The sequence below is a fragment of the Microtus ochrogaster genome, unplaced genomic scaffold (assembly GCF_000317375.1).
Source record: "Microtus ochrogaster isolate Prairie Vole_2 unplaced genomic scaffold, MicOch1.0 UNK6, whole genome shotgun sequence".
NCBI lineage: Eukaryota > Metazoa > Chordata > Mammalia > Rodentia > Cricetidae > Microtus > Microtus ochrogaster.
The window spans coordinates 301,711-324,745 of record NW_004949104.1 but is presented as its reverse complement, the minus strand read 5'-3'; the positions used below and the strand labels follow the sequence as shown (position 1 = coordinate 324,745).

Below are 23,035 nucleotides of genomic sequence, written 5' to 3'. Positions count from 1 at the left end.
GCTAGAATTAAATTTATAAAACAAGTTAGTTTTAACTAAGTGGAGGAATTGCCACAGGTTATTTAAACTGTTTATATTCAAATATATTTCAGTTTTTAGATATTTAATGTATACATACATATATATATATGTATACATTAAATACAGATTTGTGCATGATAATCTAAGATTAGCAAATAGTTAACACTATTTTCCAAGACATTTATGTCACCGAACCCTTTTCACATCTCAGTTGTTTTTATATAAAAATACAGGAGTCAGTCCCTGTACGGTACGGTATGTTACCACCAGAAAGACAACGATTAGCACTAGGACTGGAAATAATAAACCCACACTATGCTAAAGTTGCTCCTTTCTTAACTTTCTCTTCACCCATGATTCCTAACAACTTGTTTGGAACACCAGAAAACTGCCACACACACACACCTTTTTAATCCTCTTCTGTAGATAGCAACAGAACTTATAAAAGCAACAAAACACTCTGGAAGAAATACCTGTATGTACCTTTTAAACTGACTTGATGTATGCAGATGTATTTGCAATTATTTTACTTTTTTGAAATGTGACTACTCTGGCTTTCTATCCTTTGGCATTCCAAAGAGTGGGTCATTTCCTAGCAAACAATTTTCTTTTCACAGGCCTACCTTTAATTAGCCTACACTATTGCCTATCTTTTTATAAACACGAGTCCAAAAACCTGGAACAACTAGTCAAACATGAAATTTCTCTTAGCAGATTCCAGAAACCAGGCATGGCGCAATGTCTGTAAACACAGCACTGAGAAGCCAAGGCAGGAAGCTTGCTAAAAGTGTGAGTCCAGCCTGTCCTAAAGACCCCATCACAAAATAAACAAACCAACATATCCCTATTACTAAGTATAAAGTAGTAAAAACAACCAATTTAAAAAAAAAAGGATCTCCGTAAGTATACACTACCACACTTCTCTCGGCCTATTCAACCAGCATTCACACCTTAGTCTTTTTGTGCCTATGCACAGCACATAGGCAGTAACAGAAACAGTGCCTCATTGTGACTCTAGCATGGTCTTCTGCTGCTCTCCGCTCCATTTGAACACAGGGTAGTGACAGACTTTTAAACTTGTGTCTTGCCCAAATCCCTGTCTTCAATGCTTTACCATGACTGCAATGGCAGGTTTCCATTCATGTGCACTGCCAGACTCTGACTCATTGACTTCATTTGAAGGTCCCCAAGGTTCAAATTAACCATTGAGCAACTCTCCTTCTTTACAAACAAACAAAATCTTCAGTAGCATTGGGAATTGAACCCAAGTCCTCAAACACACTAGGAAAGTGCTCTACCAATAGCCTAAATGCCCAGCTGTCTTATTTTTTAAAGTAAACGACTGTTTCCTTGCATGTATGTATGTTTACTGTGTGCATGCCTGGTGAACGGAAAGGCCAGAAGAGGTAGTTGTTGGCCTCTGTGTAGATGCTGGGAGTTGAACCCAGGTCCTCTTCAAGAGCAGTAAGTAAGTGCTCTAAACTCCACGAGCATCTTTTCAGCTCCCAGCCCTGCCATTTAATTTTTACTGGATAGGAACTGATATGCCTGGGAGGCCTAGAAAGGCCTAATGCTTCAAAACCAGCTCTCACTACACAACCCACCTAGTAACTCAAGCCTTCAGGATAGAAGCCAAAGTCCACATTTAAAACTGAAACAACTGCCCCCCCACCAAGCTTTCCAGGTAAAATTTATCCTAAATACTATGCAAAGCACCTTTCCAATGCCATAATTCCGGCTGCCTGACATTTCAAGAAACTGTGATGTCACTAGATTAGGTGAACCACTATCAAAAAGAGAGGCTATGAGAACACTTGCTTAAAGGTTGCCCCCGTCCCCGCCAAAGCTTCGGACCAGACGGGATTTAAGACCCACTCTAGCTCTAGACTTCCCGTCCATTTTCCTTTGTCTCCCCATCTTGACAGGCAGAAATGCAAATATATGGCTGCGGGAACGAGAGATCTCACACTACCCTTAGTCTTAGCAGATGGCCCATAAAAATCTGTTCTGCACATCTGGTTTTAAGAAAACCATTAAATATAAAACCCTACACCACACTTACCCTTAAGGCCCTGTTCACAACCAGTCATTCTGTGCAATCCAATCTCATCTCCATATTTATTCTGCTATAACTGTACTTTATTCTAAAAGAACTGCTTTGGTAAGCAAAGATTACAATAATGTGAAATTACTTGTAATTTGGAATGTAAGGAAGAAAGGGCAGAAATAATGAGTACTAAATTGAGAATTTCCTGAAAATACACAACTATGTAAATTAATTCACATCTATACCATCAGGGTATCCACAGTAAAAAGTATACTATAATTCCTGATACATGTACAAATTCTATTTTCTGTTCCATCTGGTGTGTGCTAACATTTACTGTCATTCCAAACAAATTTTGGAAAAACTCAGACACGTGTGTGTCTGTGTGTGTGTGTGTGTGTGTGTGTATGTACGTACGTGCGTGCGTGAACATGGAATCTAGGGGCCTCACTCTCTGGATCTTTCCACTGTCCCATTACAAAGTTGCCTCAGCATGTGGAAAACGCATCAGGCAACCACCAGCTCTAGGACCTGCGCTGCAATGCCAGATGTCATGTAACCCAGGCCAGCTTTGAAGTCCTAGATCCTCTGCAATCCCTGAACTCAGAAGCCAGGCAGGAGAGTTGCCTCAAGTTGTAGGATAGTTTTGGACCAACTATGTTAACACCAGGATAGCCTGTTCTACACAGCAAGATCCTGAATGGGAGAGGAAGAAGGGGAGAGACCAAATCTACACTAGCAGCATACACTCCACCACAAAGCTCCTCCTCCAGCATCGAACCTGCATCTTTGCCACTATTTTGGGTGTATAAATTATGCCTTCAGCCGATTTCTTTTCTGTCTTTAATTATATATGAATTTAAACATCTTTTCACATTCTAAATCCTTTGTGTGCTGCCCCCCATTCAGTTCCACACTGCTTCACTACAAATATATTTTCTAGTTTATCATTTTAGACAAATGTATTTTAGAAGGACTTAGAGCAAAAGATAGTTTCTAAATAACCCAAGGCTTATCAGAAAATTCAGAACACCTTAGTATTTTAATTCCCTAAGCTCTGAGAGAGAAAAGGGGGAGGGGAGAGCATGCTTCAGATGTGGTAATAGAGCTCTTGGAAGGTGGAGGAGGAGGACTGGAGTCCAAGCTAACAATATATGCGGCTAATTTAAGACACTAAAAGAAGCAAAACTTGAGAAATAAACAGGAAAGTCTAAAAAGACAAAGCAATTAATAGGTACACTGAGAGAGTAGACAATAAATTATTCAGAACTGTGGAAATTTATAGGCTTCCATGATCTGCAATAGGGAAATACGCAGTACTCTGGAATGGGCACTTTTGGGCAAGCCTGACCCATTTCTCAAAACTCCTTGACAGATAAATCTAATGTACTTAGATATATTTTATAATGCTTTTAGTCATACATTAGGAAGTCCATTTACTTCAGCAAAATCCTCAACAATGTGAAGCAAATGTCGTTAATGGATAAGCATCTCTATATAATATAGCTTTAGAAATAATGCAAAAATACCAAATATAAGAACTCTTAAAGTTGAATGGTAAAACTGATTTATAGTCACAAAATACTAGTTATAATTTCTAAGACTCTAGATATTATTTAGTAAAGGAATTAAGACATAAAGGGCTAAAACAGGGTGGCTCTAGCGTTAAGAGCACTTGCCACTTTTGCCGAGAGTCCAGGTTTAATTACCATCACCCACATGGAGGCTCTATCACAAGTGTCTGTAAGTCTATTTCCAGAGACTCTTACACCCTTCTTCTGGCCTATGTGTCACTGGGTGTGCACACTCATAAACAAACACACTATACACACATTCATGAATACATACACATAAAATAAAAACAGAATTTTGGGAGCAAAAAAGGCTAAACTCCTGGAAATTAGGAAGACAGAGATTTGGACTTTGGATTCTTGAACGGTGTCCTGGCTTACTAAATTGCTTCTGTAGCAGGTCTCCCGGCACTCGGGATCAACACTGAGAAAAACTTAACGTCCAGAGCACAACCCAAAGGAGACCCTGGAACTCCTCTCTAGCAAAGTCACTTTCACCTTGCCCTTAGCCCTCAAGAACAAGGCAGTAGCCTGCAGCTTTATGTGGGCAAAGGACACATGACAACACCAGCACAATAAGCCAGGTACGGGGGTGTGAACCTTGATGCCAGTAGCCAGTGCACAGGAAGTCACAGGCAGCCTCGCCTATGTTCCTGTTCCTGTGTGCTTTCATAGCCATTAACAAAGGGTCTAGAACCTGCTAACTGCAACTGTCTGAATTCTAACACGTACTATTGAGGGCTGAAAGGAAGAAGCCCAATTCCTAAGCCTCCTACAGATAAATAAAATGCTTGTCAACATGTCTGTCATTCACTTCCTCATCAGCTCTGAGGAGGCAAGAGAATGCCTGGCCACAAAAATGCCTGCCACACCTAGAACATACACCTACCACTACACTGTAAAAGTTGAGAAAATGGAGGCTGGAGAGATGGCTCAGCGGTTAAGAGCACTGCCTGCTCTTCCAAAGGTCCTGAGTTCAATTCCCAGCAACCACATGGTGGCTCACAACCATCTGTAATGAGATCTGGTGCCCTCTTCTGGCCTGAGACATACAAACAGACAGAATATTGTATACATAATAAATAAATAAATTTTTTAAAAAAAGGTTGAGAAAATGATGCCCAATCTGCAGGTCACCTATGGTGAATGAATACATTTTTTGATTTCAAAACTTCTCTGTCCAAAATTCAACCATTTTGTAACCTTTTCCTGGATGTTTGCCTTCTCTCAGCTATATTATAAACTCTGAAATTGATGATGTCTTTTAGTTTTTATTATCCCCAAAGAATCTACAGATTTCAGGCACAAATACTAACCACATGCATATTAATTTACACTCAAAGTAGCAAAACCCCGAAGTACTAAAGCCAAAGCCATCATGGCCAAGCAGAAGCGGTGCAGCTGTGTGTCCCGAGGTCTCTCTTGGCCTCTGCTCCACATCACCTTCGGGACGGTTAAATCTGCGTGCAAGTAAACTCCAGAATATATAATATGCTTTATTTTGGAATTTGGAAGGGAGAAACAAAATCTGGGTGCAATTACAAATAATTCTCATAAAAACCATATGAGGAAATTCTCTGCAATAATTTCTCTATGTTCTCGTAAAAACTTAAGAGAAAGGTAAATAATAAGCCAACCTTCATAGAAAAATTATATCTATAACTCGTTCAAAAGCAGCTCCTAAAAGTAAACACAACACTGCAGTGGAAAAATATCTGCCCACAAAAAGCTGCCAGGTCTAATAAATTATTAACAGAACACTACATCAAAAATAAGGCAATTACCCAAGATGTTATTATAGAGACAGAGCATCTATCTAGGAACAAATGACATTTCATTCAGTCTCAGGATGGGTGAAATCCTATGGACAGAAGTGATAAGATGTGATCATCACTCTTTAGAATACTTGCAGGAAAATCATTTCTAAACCACAGAGACAAAGGTTTCATCTTTCAAAAAGATATTGTTCAAAATTCAAGTGTGCTAAAGCACTCAATGGCACTCGTGAACAACGCACTGCTGTGATAGCAAACTGATTTATTTAGTACTGTTTCCATTCCATATCATCAGGGGGGTTGATTTCAACTTTTCTTTTACCTACATCAGACCAGTTGGTGCTCAAGACTGTACCACCAGACTCCATCTGAAACAAAAAAAAAAAAAAGGTTTACTCCTGCATTATGTATCAAAATTCAGTATTTTCCTTAAAATGGACCAAACACCTGACAAAAGACAACTCTAGAGTAATCGGGACATCCTGTGCATACATACACCCCATACTAAGGGCCACGTACTCTGCTAATTAGTAGAGACATGGCATGGAAAACTCACCTTCAAATGAAAATAAAATTCCTTCCCCTCAAAATGACATCTTTTTTTTTTTTTTGGATGAAGACATTAAAAGCCAGGCAAAATATACTTTCTACACCAGTTAAACAGAATTTTAAGGATCCCCATTAAATGCTCTCTCTTAGTCAAACACACTCTATTGTACTCTGAATTTTTCCTTTTTTAATTAAGGCACACAAGTCAACATCCTGTGAAGTGGGTGTCTACTATAAGGTAATGAATACACAACCCATCAGCAATTCTAGCATGTGAAGAGTCATACACTTCATAAAAATGTTTTGGTAAGCAATGAATTGTTCATACAATAGTGATGTCATAAAATTACAACACAGCCAAAGAATTTTGACTGCCTAGTGGTCAAAACCATTAATAATATCCAACACACAACGCTAGTTCATACTCACTGAGCTGCAAGCCAGATAAAAGGACAACTCATACAATTATATAATACTTGGCAACAATTATTAGTTTGACTAGTTTACTAAACTATGTTTTTATTGTAATTTTAGAATATGCATAAAAATAAACACACACACGAAATAGAATTTCCATACATTTGTTGTAATTAAAAGGCTCACTGATGGATCACAGCAGAATATGATGTGAATTCCGAAACCTGCAATCTTTTAATTGGCTATATTACTAACAAGCACAAAAAGTTGTATACCCTTTGGAACTGCAACCCCAAGATAATACATATATGTATATTCTAAAATTACGATAAAAACCTAGTATATTTCAGAATATTTAACACTCCACTTGCAGCAGCGTCAAACATCTTCTATCTCTTGGTGATAGAGAAGTCCTGTCAGGCTATTGGTAGAGGTCAAAAGGACAGTACATGCCTGATTGATATAAACACACGCAAAGGTGTTACCTAATAATGAAAATCACCAAACAGATTTTTCGTGGCCAAGTGTTATGCAATACAGAATATTATTAAAAACGTGGACTGGAGAGTAAGCTCATCTGTGAAAGGCGAAGGGTCACACTTCTAAAGAACTAGAACTTCCACGCATTTGTTGTGATAAAGACTCACTGTCATGGATCCCAGCAGAGTATGGTGTGAATTCCTGAAACCTGCAATCTTTTAATTGCCTGTACTACTAACACACACAGGAAGTTGTGTACCCTTTGGAACTGGAACCTCAAGAGAACTAATTCCTTCTGCAAACTTCTTTGAGTTTGTTGCATGAACTGCTATTATATTCCCCAGTCTTCCAAACATGAATGTCAGCACCTCTTGGTGGCCTTGGACTCTTATTTTTAAATTGCATTTAGTTAGTGTATGTGCATGTACATATGTTTATAGGCACGGGCATGCCATGGCACACATGCAGAGGCTAGAAGACTAGTGGAAGTCAGCTCTCTCCCTCCCCTGCAATCAACCCAGGAACTGAACTCAGGTGATCATGTTTGGCAGCAAGCACCTGCCTGGTCAGCTAACTTGGCAGCCAACTAACTTGTTTTTTTGTTTTTGATTTTCTAGACAGGGTTTCTCTGTAACAGCCTTACCTGTCCTGGAACTCTCTCTGTAGACCAGGCTGGCCTCAAGCTCAGAGATTTGCCTGCCCCTGTCTCCTGAGTGCTGGGATTGAAAGTGTGCAGCAACACTGCAACCAGCTCAACCAGCCAACTTTCTTAAGACTCATAATTACCAGGTTGTACTCCCATACAATCAATCTTCTACATAACTACCATTAATACACACAGCACTTTTGCAGTTTAAGAACTGCTTCCTTTTCTTTTCATGTTTGTTTTTGAGATAGTCTTGCTCTGTAGCTCAGATTGACCTTGAACTCACAACCCTCCTGTCTTAGCATCCAAGTGCTATTATTACCACCATATCCACTTAAGAATTCACCTCAATCCTACTGCACGTGCTGGCTTTGGGGGGGCCTCGGCAGTTTGGATGCTCAACTTACTAAACCTGGATGGAGGTGGGCGGTCCTTGGACTTCCCACAGGTCAGGGAACCCTGATGGCTCTTCAAGCTGATGAGGGAGAGGGACTTGATCGGGGGAGGGGGAGGGAAATGGGAGGCAGTGGCGGGGAGGAGGCAGAAATCCTCAATAAATAAATAAATTAAAAAAAAATAAAAAAGAAAAAAAAAAGAAAACCTAAAAAAAATAAAAAAATAAAAAAGAATTCACCTCAAGTCTACTTCTCATTATTGACTAGAACTAAAGAAGAGAGTCCTTCAAAGACAAGGACTGTATTTTAGCAACAAAGATCCCTTGGTAACACCGTTCCTCCACATACAACAGTCTCTGCAGATGCTACAAATCTCTAATATAAAATGGCACAGAAATTTTATATAACCTAGGCATACTTTTCCACTACACTACAAATCACCTCTAGAGTGCCTGGAATATCCGAGACTGTGTACTATCAGGCAGCTGTCATATAGTATTGCTTGTGGAATAATGAGGAAAAAGTTCGTACAATAGGTATTCAGTACAACAACCCTTCCTGCTAATCACAAGTTAGCTGAACTACACATGTGGGACCCGTGTGAAGGCAGTGCTTATGCTGTAGGCCTAATCATGGCGGCTTGGCACATGGCAGGCTTCAAATAAAATAAGTAAATTAAATGTGACAAGCCTGTAACAAAAGCTACTCCTAAGAGAATTCTCAGTTATAAAACAAGTGACTAGTTTTTAATCTGGTCATATTCACTGACCACAATTTCCCTTCTCTCTGTATAGAAGGTAAAATACTGTGCTATTATTTAGTATCTCCTCATTATGGCCCATGTTGGTCTTATACAATTAATTATAGTGAACAACCATAAAGGACAGTATGTTCTGTCTTCCCCCAGAGATAGAAGCAAGCTCCACATTTAAGGTCAATGTTGTCACACAGATGGCTTACTTTATGAATATATATATCACTCATTTTAACTGTCAATTTTCTGTATGGAAATGAATGTAGCTGTAATGTATCTTTGACATGACATAACTGCTACTCTCTCTAGCACACGTTTGGAAGTCAATAGCAGGAGTGAGCTTCTTGCCTGGAAAGATTTGAGTAGATACTATTTTTCCTTGTAAAATTCATGATTGTATCTTTAATAAATATAATGGCTGGGTAGGGTGGCACATGGGTACTTGGGAGACAGAGGAAGGAGACTGAGGAGTTGATGGCCATGCAGCAAATCTAAGCCCAGCCTGGACTACAGAAGAGTTCAGTTCCCAGCACACACAAGACAGCTGACAAGTGCCTGTAATTCTAGTTCAGCGGCTCCAAAACCCTCTTCTGACCTCTGCTGTATGCTGTGCATATGTCTTGTTACCATTGGTTAATAAAGAAGCTGCTTTGGCCTATGGCAGGGCAGAATGTAGGTAGGTGGGAAAACTAAACTGAATGCAGGGAGAAAGAAGGAGTCAGGAAGCCGCCATGTAGCTGCCTATGGAAGCCAGCTGCCAAGGAAACAAGACATGTAGAAAACGAGGTAATGCCACATATACGTGGCAATACACAGACTAATAGACCTCCACAGGCATATACATACATACATACATACATACATACATACATACATACATACATACAAAACAAGCACACAAACATTAAGTCTACACAAATAAACAACTTATACAGTTTTACAGCAGTGAATTGTCAATAGAATCTCAGATTCAGATGACATTTAGGCTACTCTAGAAAAGCCTGATTTTCATAATCAAGTGAGAAATTAAGTCATTGACTAATAAATAGATACTTTCTATCAGCCCAATACTGTTCTAGGACTTTCCCCTCTATGTTCATTTTAAAGAAGAAAATAATGTATTTATGATTCTACAAGACAAAAAGTAGGAGTTCATTGAGCAGTTGTGAAAAATTCAACTAAAAACTAAGTTCCTATTAATGGTGGCACTCTTAGAATTTCTTACTCCTAACTCATAAATGTTTCTTGTCTCTTCTCTAAGTTTTGGACTTCTCCAACCACTACTCTAAGTCTGAAGAAATAACCTTCAGCCAAAGTCTACCCAGAAACTCTCCTAGCTATCCAGGTCATGCAGTTTGGGCTAAAATTCACTATTCAATCTTACTTTAAGTGTACAAAATTTACTGTCACAATTAAAAAAATATTTGAAATATTAAAAAACGTCATCTTCTTACAAATGATTTGTTCATGGCGCGTTTCACTTCATCAGAACCATCTGAGTAGATCTGCTGAAACAGCTTGTTTAAAGCTGCATCGCCCTCCAGCTTCTCGTTCTTCTCTTCCTCTTTGATCTCACCCACCAGTTTATCCCAGTTCCTGGTATAATGAGACGATGACGGGTACAGGTTCCTCACATCTACAAAGTGAAAAGGACAGAAGTGATTCATCGGCACGTTTGATTTTGTCAAGAAACATGCAAATACTGTGACCACGGTGAGTGTACAGAACATCTCAGCAAGAAGTTAGGGTCACTGAATTTCAAGTTTGCAGTAGGGGTCTCTTTGTTATGTACATCAATAATTAGATCTACATTTCAAAAACTGAATCAGTTAGCATACTGCAAAATTTCAGGCTTCCTCTGAGCAAAGTAATTCATTGAAGCATATGCTTTTGATATAATATACAAAATCAGATGAAAACATTCTGTACGTTAATCAAAGGGGAACTGGGTTAAGTAAACGGAATTTCTTCCATGGAAAGTAAAGTTACCGAAGAAGCTGAAGTTAGAAGATCACAGTTTAGATACCAGACTGGACTACATTGTTATGGTTAAGGTCAGACTATGAGAACTGCCTCAAGAGAAAAAAGAAAAAAGAAAAGAATAGAAAAGAAAAATTAACTAGAAAAGAGAGGCTGGGAGCTGGCTGCGCAGCTGTACAAGCCTAATAACTCAGTAAGTTGAGAGAGAATGAACCTACACTGCTGTCCCATGCCCTGGCATGCACAGCCCTCCCCAAAAGTTATACTATTACTAATTTTTAGAAAATAAGCAAAGGTTTGACAAAAGCATGGGGCCCGAAGACATGGCTCAGGTTCTCGCACAGGATCTGTGCTCTCCACCCAGCACAAGCAGGGCAGCTCAAAACCACTCGTGAACTCTAGTTTAAAGCCCACTTCCGACCTGCAGCATCACACATACCACACACGGGTACACCTGTGAGCAAAACACTCATACACATCCAATAAAATAAACACATTTTTTAAAAGGCAGTACAAATATTTATAAAACACCAGTGTGTGCTCACATGCACACACTTTTTAGCATGCTCCATTAGAGGCAATGGCAGAATGCTTGCCTCTCATGTTCAAAGCTTTTAAATCAGTTCCAAATACTACCAAAAAGCATACCTCATTTTTAAATGTCTAAAGCTTTTAAACTTTTTATTTTATGTGTGTACCTGAGTGTTTTGTGTGTGTGTATGTATGTAAGTATTATGTATGTATTCAAATGCCTTAGCAAGAAGGTGTCGGGTCCTCTAGAACTGCCTATGTGAGTGCTGGGCACCAAACCCAAGTCTTCTATGAGAACAGCCAGTGTGCTAAACCACTGAACCATCTTTTCAGCCCATCCCTCAAATATTAATATTGGAAGTAGAGCTTTTCTATGAGATACTTAGCTATCTTTCAATGTAGAAATGCTATGAAAATAAAACCAGCTGTCAAATAGTGAGCTAATGCTCCATTCTCCTACCCTTACACACACACACACACACACACACACACACAATGGATTACTTCAGTAGAAAATATTAAGTAATTCCATGGGGCTGGAGAGATGGCACCCTCACAGACATAATTCAGGCAAAACATCAAAGCACATAAAATGAGAAAAAATTAAGAAGAAAATATTAAGTAGCTCCTGAATGCTGAAAATAGTCCACTTACCCATATCTTAATACACAATCTGAAAATAACAACACATAAACTTTTCTATGTAATATAGAAAACAACAGAATCTGTGTATCTCTGTGGATACAGACTACTTGCATACAAAAACTACTGGCACAGCAACTCAAGGGATGCTGTAAGACCAAGGAAATTAAGATCTTGGCACACAAATAAATGGAGAACAGACAAACAAATAAAATTACCCAGCAGGTCTAAGAACAGCTATGTTTCCCATCTAATTAAACTATAGTAACAGCCAGAAGTGTAATCCACATACATGAATCAACAGCTTTAGCACTACATTATCAAAAGGAACTGAGATAATTTTAATTTTATTGTAAAATTTATATTTATTGGGGACTTATTAACAGCACTTATTGCTATTGCAAAAGACCTGGGTTTAGTTTCCAGCACACACATGGCTGCCTACAATGGTCCTAACTCCAGTTCCAAAAGATACAGTACTCTCTTCTGACTTCCTCATGTACCAGACACACATGGTACATATACAAACACGGAACAAAACCTCATACAAATAAATATTTTTTAAAAATCAGATTTATTTATTTAAATGAATATGGTGGTCCTTAAAATTAAACTCATGTCATTAGGCTTGGCAACAAGCTCCTCCTCCTGCTGAGCCATCTCACTAGCCCCTGAGCTCACAGGGGCTCATAGAGACTGAACTGACAACCAAGGAGCCTTCTTGGGCCTGACCTAGGCACTCTGCACATACGTTGCAGTTGTGTAGCCTGGTCCTCTTGTGAGACTCCTAACAGTGGGAAGGTGCTCTCTCTGACTCTTTTACTGGCTTTCAGGGCTCTACTCCTCATAATGGATCACCTTTCCCAGTCTCAATACATGGGGAAGTGCTTAGTCATACTGCAACTTATCGTGCCATGGTTTGTTGATACTCAAGGGAGATCTGCCTTGCCTAAGCAAAAATGGAGGGGAAATGGATGGGGGGGGGCAGAGAGAGGTGGGAGGGAGAAACTATGAGCAGAGGAGGGAAGGGGACTGCAGTCAAAATGCAAAATAAATTAAATCGACATAGAATTTACAAAGAACTCTTTCCCATTCACACACTCAAGATTTTTTTATCTTAATGGATGTAAAAAGGAAGAAGGTGGCAAGGGGGTAGAATTTGTATTATCAGAAATAAATTGCTTAGTTTTCTGAAGGATAATGAACAATAAAAGTGAAAAGAACATATATATATATGTGTGTGTGTGTGTGTGTGTGTATAGTTTAAATATATATCTATTTTAAATATATATATTAACCTAACATAGCAAGAAAGAATAGTATCTCAACATGAAGTCAACTGGAAAATACATTATTTTTTAATATTAAAATCTTAAAAACTGCATATGCATTTTACACCTCAATGTAGCCTAATCCTACTTCAAGTAGTCAATATACAGCAACTATAGGGGCCAATACAGCTTACAGTTCTTAAAAACAAGAGAGGGTGATGTTTCTGATTTCTTTCCCAGCCCGTTTATCATTTGTATATAGGAAGGCTACTGATTTTTTTGAGTTAATCTTATATCCTGCCATACTGTTGAAGGTTTTTCATGTCTAAGAGTTTCCTAAACTTTCTGGGCTCACTTATGTATCACTATCTTATCATCTACATTATCCTATCATCTACAAATAACAACTTCTTCCTTTCCAATTTGTATTTCCTTGATCTCCTTTAGTTATCTTATTGCTCTAGCTAGAACTTTAAGTGCAATACTGAATAAATATGGAGAGTGAACAGCCTTGTTTGCTCCTAATTTTAATGGAATCGCTTTGAGTTTCTCTCCATTTAGTCTGACGTTGGCTGTAGGCTTGTTTTTATATTGCCTTTATTATGTTTACATAATGTTCCTTGTACCCCTGATCTCTCTAAGACCTTTATCATGAAGGGGTGTTAGATTTTGTCAAAAGCTTTTCCAGTATCTAATGAGATGATCATGTGGTTTTTTTCTTTCAGTATGTTTATATAGTGATTTACATTGACAGATTTTCCTATGTTGAACCAGTCCTACATTTCTGTGATGAAGCCTACTTGATCATGGTGGGTGATTCTTTGATGTGTTCTTGGATTCAGCTTGTCAGTATTTTATTGAGTATTTGCATCAATGTTCATGAGAAACGTCACCCTTTACAATAACCAGAAATAGAATAAAATATCTTGGGCTTACTCTAAACAAACAAGTGAAAGGCCTGGATGACAAGAACTTTAAGTCTTTGAAGAAAGAAACTGAAGAAGATAACAGAAAATGGAAAGATCTCCCATGCTCTTGGGTAGGTAGAATTCACATAGTAAAAATGGCAATCTTACCAAAAGCAATCCACAGGCCCAGAGAAACTAAGTAACAAAGAGGACCCTAAGAGGGACACAAGGATCACCCTAGGAAGGGGAAATAGATGAGATCACCTGGGTAAATTTGGGAGCACGGGGTGAGGAGGTCGGGGCTGAGAGGAGAAGATGAGGGAACATGAGGGATCGGGATGGCCCGAGTTGAGGGAAGGAGAGACAGGGAAAGTTATGAAAGAGATACCTTGATAGAGGGGCCACTGTGGGATCAGGGAGAAAACTGGTACCATAAAAACTCCCAGGAATTTATAAGGATAACCACAGCTAAGACTCCTGGCAATAGTGGAGAGGGTTCTTGAACTGACTTTCTCCTGTAATCAGATTGGTGACTACCCTAATTGTCACCATAGAACCTTCATCCAGTAACTGATGGAAGCAGATGCAGAGATCCACAGTCAAGCACTGGGCCAAACTCCTAGAGTCCAGTTGAAGAGAGACAGGAAGGATTAGCTGAGTAAGGCAGGGATGGGGGGGCAGTGCCAAGATCATGATGGGGAAGCCCTCAGAGACAGCTAAAGAGAGCTAGTGGGAGCTCATGGACTCTGGACAGCTGGGAAACCTGCATGGGACAGAGTCAGGCCCTCTGAATGACAAATGTGAGCAACAGTGTTGTAGCCTGCTCTGTCTGTGGGACCAGGATTTATCCCTGGTGCATGAACTGACTTTTTGGAGCCCATTCCCTATGGTGGGATGCCTTGCTCAGCTTTGATGGGGGAGAGTGGACTTGGTCCTGTCTCAACTTGGTGTGCCAGGCTTTGTTGACTCCCCATGGGAGGCTTTACCCTCTCTGAGGACTGGATGGTGTGGAAAGGAGGGGTGCAACAAGAGGAGGGGATGGAGGCAGAGGAGGGGAGGAGCGGGAGGAAGGGATGGAGGGGGAAGAGGGAGGCAGCAGGAACTATGGGTGGTATATAAAATGAGTAAAATTTAAAGTAAAAAAAAAAAAAAAGAGGCTTATTCCAAGTTTCCGTGTCACACTGCAGTGACACTAATCTAAATGTTTCTTCCATAGCCCTTTCCTAAAAACAGCTGAGAAACTACGAAACAAACACTCATATCTGTTTCCTGTGCCTTCGCCAGTAAATAAACAGTTTATTTACCCATCCTTCACCAAAACAAACCCAGGAAGACCTGGTTTAGTTTTACTCAGGGTGTATGTGTGAGTGTGTTACTTTAAACATCATATATATGTTTAAAACATATATTTAAACAGTCTAAATGTTGCTTCCCTCTACTGGAAATGCTGTCTCTGTATATTTTCACTGGTAGCCACAGAAAACAAAAAACCGTATTACACGGTTAAGGAGCCGGGAACATGGATTTAATTAATTCTAATGCTGACTCCCAGGAAGAATGGGAATGAAGTTTTAATCTCTACTCTACAGATAAGAACGCTGGCCCAGTTAGGTTAAGTGACTTGCCGTTATCTACAGTTTCCAGCTTGCAGTACACAGGATCTGACAAGCATATTAATTCCTCACAAAACACAACAGGACAGGAGGGAAAGCACCGTGAATTTCTAAGGGACTCCGTTTAGAAAAATCCTACACACACACGCATACATGATATTTAATCTCAGAACAACTTGAATAATTAGAGATGGTGGGTGAACTCCTGAGCATAATCGGAGTTTCTTGTTCACTACTTTATTAGACAACTGTGACAGCAGAGATCACCTCCACTGTTGGTGAGTGTGTCCCACGGGAAGCAGCAACAGTTACCACACCCATGCTCTGAAGCCCTGCATCTTAGTCCTCCACAAATCCTAGGTGAACTGAGCCTATAAAATGGAAGAAATAACACTGGTGGCTATTATGTGAGTGCTGTATTTATTACACAGTTGTTCACTATATAAACCTCGGCTCTAGACATCTGGGAGTCAGTCCCAAGAGACCAGACGGCCTTTGAAGAAGCAACAAGAAATCATATGCCACTGTCTCTCCTGGTTTTACTATCATATGCCACTGTCTCTCCTGGTTTTACTATCTTTGCTACCAATTAGTTAAGTCTATAACTGAGGTTGAAGAAACACTTTTATTCTTACAACTTCTATACACCATGAAATTAATTCACATACACGTGTGCATGCATGCACATGGGATCTGTTGATAACTGACCTCCTAAAAGCTGTTACAAGCTAATGTTTTCTACTATAAAAGGGGTAAAAATATGAAAATAGCTGAGATGCATTGTTGGCTTATTTCAGCCATCAGGTCAGGGTATTAAATAAAAAGAAACAAAATAAACAAAAAGAAATATCTCCCTATTCAGTGATAAGGCAATTAGACTAAGATACAATCTTAGGCTTCAGTTCTAAGAGGGTCCCCCAGATTAATTTTTCCACTAGTTAAAGATGCTTATCTGCTGGTTATATATGCTTAGAACAGATTTCTACACATAAGGGCAATAAAAAAAAAATCAACAAAAGCTGTCTTCTCTTCCAGGCATTCCTTTACTGGTTTGTGTCCATCTCTGTATTTGCAACAGAAATAGTCCAAATGCCCTGCTCTGTGAAGTTCTGAAAGTCTAGGAAATCAGAGGTGAGGAATCAGCTGGAGAAACAGAAAGGAATAAAGCTGGAAGAGGGAAGGGAAGAGATACTCAGTGATGCAGACGACCTTACCGTAGGATATGCTGCTCACAGAATCACAGACTAACAGTGAACGACTCCAACTCTTCTGGGGCTTTGACACCATTTGTCTGTGTTCAAGCTTCAGAAATCAGAGTAACTTTTTTCATAAATAATAGGGAGAATGCTCATTTGCTCATCATTATTTAATTTCAACTACACAATGCACTTAAGCCTCAGCAAGGCCAAAACACAAACCTGCTGTGAACTGCTTTAGTGTAGGCTCATCTCCATGCCCTTCTAGCTTCTCCCATCTCACAGCCTCTGGCTTTCTCATTTTAATTTCAATCTGAAGGAAACACAAATAAATCCATTACTCAATGTAACATACATAAAAGAGTAAAATGCAATTTTCTTAAGTCATAAAACTTTCATAAGAATTAATAGTGTCTTTGACAGTTTACCTAAATTATACAAAGTTAAATCAGAAGAATTATGAAACATTTATTTTGTTTCTACTCTTAACATTTTACCCTTCAAAACACAACACACATATCATATGAGCTACAATTAAGTCTTGAAATTCGGGCCAATGAGAGGGCCCAGTGGGTAATGGTGCTTGCTGCTAAGCCTGATAGTCCATGGAACCCGCATACGTGAGGAGAGAATGATTTCCAAGGTTGTCCTCGACCTCCAGATGCATGTGTATACAATGTGCTCGCTCTCTCTAAACAGGTTTTTTTGGAAGAGTCTTGAAGTCTAAATGTTTTATTATTCTTCTACAAAAGAAGTAAAGAGGAATGATTCTGCCATTCAAGGCACATTTGACGACAGCAAGAGACACTGATCTTTGCTCTAAGGTTGGAAAATGGAAAAGACAGACACCTAAGGAGAAGAAACTCGGGAATTCTAACAACCCCTGCAGTAGATTCTCACAGAGCAAATGTCAGCAACGACCTCTGAGATAACACGGTTCTCAACCCTACATTCACACACATCTGTTTCATTTGCTTCAGAGGAACTTATGCCATTGTATAAAATAGGACAACCAATTGTATTATTATACAACAATTATACAATTGTGCAACAATTGTATAATCTCCTATGGTTGGGACAAGAAAAAGTTCAGATTTTAGACTTTATTTTAAAAATAGCTTTTGCTTTTAAATAATGTCTTGGGATTAGGGCAAAAGCTAAAACAGATTCATTTATGTTTCAGATAATAATTTTAGACACATAGCTTGAGGATCATTTGATATAATATAAAATAGCTTTAGGGTGCATACATTTAAAAAAACTTTACTTTTATTTCTTAGCTTTGTGTGTGCATGCACGACCATGTGTGTGCAGTGCCTGCAGGGCAGAAAAAGAGAGCCTACTTCCGTAGAGCTGAAGTTACAAGAAGTTGCGAGCAGCCTGGTAGGGGTGCTGGGTACCACACACAGGCACAGAGACTAAGAATATTGGTTGCTGTTTTCTCTAACACACAGGCACAGAGGCTAAGAATATTGGTTGCTCTTTTCTCTAATCAAGGTTGGCCTTCCTCCTTACATCCCCGTCTCCTGACACTAAATGCTGCACTGAGAAGACATAAACAGGCATCTACTGACCTCAACAAGGCACTGTGTGACCAAATATTGCATCCAAGTCTAGCTTGGTGAGCTAATGACTCCCATCAGATCCATGTACCACGTTCCTGTTTCACCTGAAGAGCAGCACAAACTAGCACTAACATTTATGGAAAGCTATGTAACCTGAGCATTTGTGGGGTATGAACAAAGAGGCCTTTACAAAGCCAAATCTCTTAGCAACATCCCCAAACAAGCTGACCTGAACTTGAAGTTACACTTACTCCACCACTAGGCCAGCAGCATGCAGGCAATGGTTACTTAAGGCAAGTTGGGGAGAACTTCCTTTATGTTTACTTCATTTTCAATTTGTAGATGATTTTTAAAACGAAGCATAAGTCTTAAGAATTCCAGTAGATACTTCTAGAATTACTTATCTAGTTTTAGAAATGTTTTCATTGTTACCCATTAATGACCCAACTTGTTTTTATTTAAGTGAAATTTCCTTAAAGTTTGTGATGCCAGGCAGTGGTTGCACATGCCTTTAATTCTAGCATTTAACAGACAGGAGCAAGAAGATCACTGTGAGTTTGAGGCTAGCCTGGTCTACAAAGCAAGTTCCAGGACAGTCAGAGCTGTTACAGAAAAATCCTGTCTCCCCCGCCCCCCCCCCAAAAAAAAAGCAAGAAAGAAAGAAAGGAAAGAGAAAGAGAAAGAGAAAGAAAGGTTGTAAAGATGGCTTGGGGGTTAAGATGCTTGCCCCACAACAAGCACTGTGTACAAAGCTGACCACGGAAGCATGACCTTGTAATCCCAGAGCTAAGGAGATGGAGACAGAAGCAGGGTTCCTGGACGTTTGCTGGCCAACTAATCTAGCCAATCAATGAGCTCCAGGTTTAGTGAGAGACCGTGTCTGAAAAAGCTGAGTTGAGGAAGGCACCAGATGCTGATCTGGCCTTCACACACACGCACACATACATGTACATGCATCTCATCCTACCACACACAATTATCTTAAAACTTCAGTAGTTAACTTAAATATAATTATGATTATGATTATGATTATTATTTTTAGACATGGTTTCTCTGTAACTTTGAAGCCTGTCCTAGAACTCTGAAGACCAGACTGGCCTCGAACTCAGAGACCCATCTGCCTCTGCCTCCCAAGTATTGGGATTAAAGGCCTGCACCACCACCACCCGGCCTTTCAAGATAGTATCTCAAAGCAGCATCTACATGTCATCTGTAAGAACACATACTGTGCTGGGTCATCCGTTCCCAGCATTAAATTGCATAAATGCCACCATCCACCCCTGAGAACTCTCTGTATGAGAACTTAAGTCTTCCCAGTGAAAGGCAACTCCTCCAGCACCACTCCTAAGCAATCATGGCATTCAAACCCTGCCTTACGAAGCAGTAAGGTTCCTCTCACCAACCACTGCAGGCTGGTGGTAGAAGGATCTCTCTCAGGGCCTAAAGAACTATGGCAGTTTCTTGGCATCCTTCTGCAAACCATCGCTTTATGGTTGTATTTAGCAATTCTTTGTCTTCAGAATGACGCCTTCACGGCACTCTCTTACTCTGGTCTTTGCAGTCAGTAGGCGTATCAAACCCCTTAGTGTTAGAGCAGTAGCTCAGGCCCCCTGTGAGAAGACTCAATAATCTGCCTTTACTCTTAAACTGAATCACTTAATAATCACCTCTTTACATTTTAGTTTTGCTTATTTTGTGTGTGGTGGGGTGTGCATAACCATGTTATGACCAGGTCAGAGGGGAATTTACAGGACTGGTTCTCCCCACCTCTTCCATCTGCTTAATTCTAACATTTACCAAGTATCAAGACAGTCAGCACAATGTGTCATGTACAAGACAAAGCTTTGGTTCTTCCCCCACATTGTGCTATGACTTGCCACCCAAATCTCTGTTTTGTACTACTCTTCTTGAAGGCTCCACCTAAGAGCAACAACATTCCAGTGTACATCATGCATCCTGAGCAAAAGCTGGTTATTCAGAAGAATGCATGCTAAAATGTCATCGGTTGATTATGGTACATGTTCTGTTTGAAAGATCTTGGAAATATGCTCACATGTCATCAATGGTAGGAACAGTTTTTGTATACTTTTCCTCCTCTCCTATAGTCTGCATGTACTGTTTCATAGCTACAATAAAATCTGGATTGTGAGAGCAATAGCATTTATTTAGTACTATATGTGCTTAGTGCTTACTTAAGAGAACCACCTAAGATTACTATCCACATTTTATATTTGCATGCTCTGTGTGTGTGTGCACGCACGCAAGCGCAAAGATGACAACAAGTGTCTTTTCCATCACTCTCCACCTTTTATTTGGAGGTGGGGGTCTCCCATGAACTCAGAGCACAGCATTTTAGCTACTATGACATTTTGCTCTGGGGATTCCCTACCTCCATCTTCTGGATGCTGAGAATCACAAGCAGCCACCACACCCACCTGCTTTTATGTAGGTTCTAGAAATCTGGGCCTCACATTTGTGAGGCAAGCTCTTTACTCACTGAACCATGTTCCTAGCACACTGCCTCCCTCTGCTGTTTGAAAGGGGAAATGATCAAAGATTTTGATTTATTTCTGTAAAGATATAGGCATGCGACACCACCGTGTCAGCAAACAATTATTTAGTGTAAATTTGGGGGAAAGTGTTTAAAGTCCATGAGCTTGTTTTCTTTCTCTGTGTAAAACATTTACTGAATCAACTCCACAAGGTTAAATCTGACTCCAATTCAGATTCTTCCATTACACAAGTGTCACTGAGCATAATGCATATAAGGGGACAACTACCAAATTCAGCAAATAGAGGGAGCATACTTATACTAAATTAATTTAGCTGAAACACAAGCTGCATTTATATGTCAAATATGCGAAATAGAAGTTCTTACGTCACTCATCTCTTCATTCTAACTCAAATTACTTCAAGTAGACATGCAGTAAGAATCTCATGGGCTGGAAATATACCTAAGTATAGTGTTTGTGAGCTTAGACAAGGCCCTATATTCAATGCCTAGCAAGGGGGGGGGGCACACAACAAAGGACAATACTGAATTTCAGCCTACTAAAGTCCACGTCAGGAGAACAACACTTTGAATTCAGTCTTGGACTTAAAAACTAAATATGATTAGCAAATACACAATGCAAACTCACCATATCTTCACTTGCCTCTCATAATATCCCCAGTTTTGCGACTGACAACTCAAAGTTCTATTAATGAACAAATTTAACTCCATGTGGGTGGGACCAGCAGCTGAAATACTGCCGACCTCCTCTTACTGTGCTGTCCCAGAGCACTCTGTCATGTAGCGGCCTCGTCATTGATCAACTTTGCTCCTGATAAGCAAGATTTTTTTTTTTTTTGGTTTTTCGAGACAGGGTTTCTCTGTGGTTTTGGAGCCTGTCCTGGAACTAGCTCTGTAGACCAGGTTGGAAGCAAGATGTTTCTTATTTCTTTTTTTTCTTTTGGTTTTTTGAGACTGGGTTCTCTGTAGCTTTAGAGCCTGTCCTGGAACTAGCTCTTGTAGAGCAGGCAAGGGTGAGAGACCTGCTTCTGCCTCCGAATGCTGGGATTAAATAAATGCGTGCATCACCACCACCCAGCACCAAACATTTCTTAAAGGACAAATATTTCCCTTCCTTTTGGATCACAAGTCACACATTTTATTGTATTTTTCTTTTCTTTTTCTCACTCTACCTAACCCATGCAGATCTGAAAATCACTCTGTAGCCCAGGCTTGCCTTAAACTCACATCAATCCTCTCACCCTAACCTCCTGGATGCTGGGATTACATGGATGTACTACCATACCCTGCAATTACATGTATGCACTACCATACCCTGCAATTTTTATTTTTTTATAAAAATAAAAAGAATTTTATATTCTCTACTAAGTTACACTACTACCCTCCTCTTTGAAATATTTAATACTCTAAAAACTAATTCCATTGTGTAATCTTATTTTTTAAAATAAACAGGTATTTAAACTATATAATCAAATTATAATTCAAATATATTCATCATTTCCTCTTAATAAGATAACCTATATTCAGCTTAATAAAATTTAAGGAGCTGGAAAGATGGCTCAGAGGTTAAGAGCACTGGCTATTCTTCCAGAGGTCCTGAGTTTAATTCCCAGCAACCATATGGTGGCTCACAACCATCTGTAATTTGATCTGGTTCCCTCTTCTGGCCTGCAGACAAAACACTCTATAAATAATAAATAAATTTTTTAAAAAAACAAAAAAATTAAAAACTGCAGATTCATCCTTACAGTACTCTGTTATAAACTGTATGAGACTGAATGTGTATACATCAAAACAGAGCACACTGACAAACATATTAGTATCAAATCTTAAGAGGCTGGTTAGAACGGAGAGATGGTTCAGTGGCAATAAGTATAATTCGTTCTTGCAGAACGTCTCAGCACCCACACTAGGCAGCTCACAATAACTCCAGTTCCAAGGGGATCCAATGCCTCTGGTCTCTTTAGGCACCTGCACTCAAGTGCATGCACCCCAACACAAATACACACACATACACTCAAGTGCATGCTCCCCAACACAAATACACACACATAAACTCAAGTGCACGCACCCCAACACAAATACACACACATACACTCAAGTGCATGCACCCCAACACAAATACACACACATACACTCAAGTGCATGCACCCCAACACAAA

At 39.6% G+C, this 23,035-nt stretch overlaps 1 protein-coding gene across 1 annotated transcript in view; it reads right to left on the bottom strand.

Annotated features, from left to right (window-relative positions):
* Window positions 1-5,656: 5,656 nt before the first annotated feature.
* Sugt1 (SGT1 homolog, MIS12 kinetochore complex assembly cochaperone) overlaps window positions 5,657-23,035 on the bottom strand; it is a 37,326-nt gene continuing 19,947 nt past the window's right edge. Inside the window, exons 11-13 of the mRNA XM_013353391.2 lie at window positions 17,019-17,124; window positions 10,110-10,291; window positions 5,657-5,782 (exon numbers count right to left, since the gene is read on the bottom strand). Coding sequence (XP_013208845.1) covers window positions 5,681-5,782; window positions 10,110-10,291; window positions 17,019-17,124 — 390 coding nt within the window. The 3' untranslated portion in view covers window positions 5,657-5,680. The remainder of the gene's footprint in view (window positions 5,783-10,109; window positions 10,292-17,018; window positions 17,125-23,035) is intronic.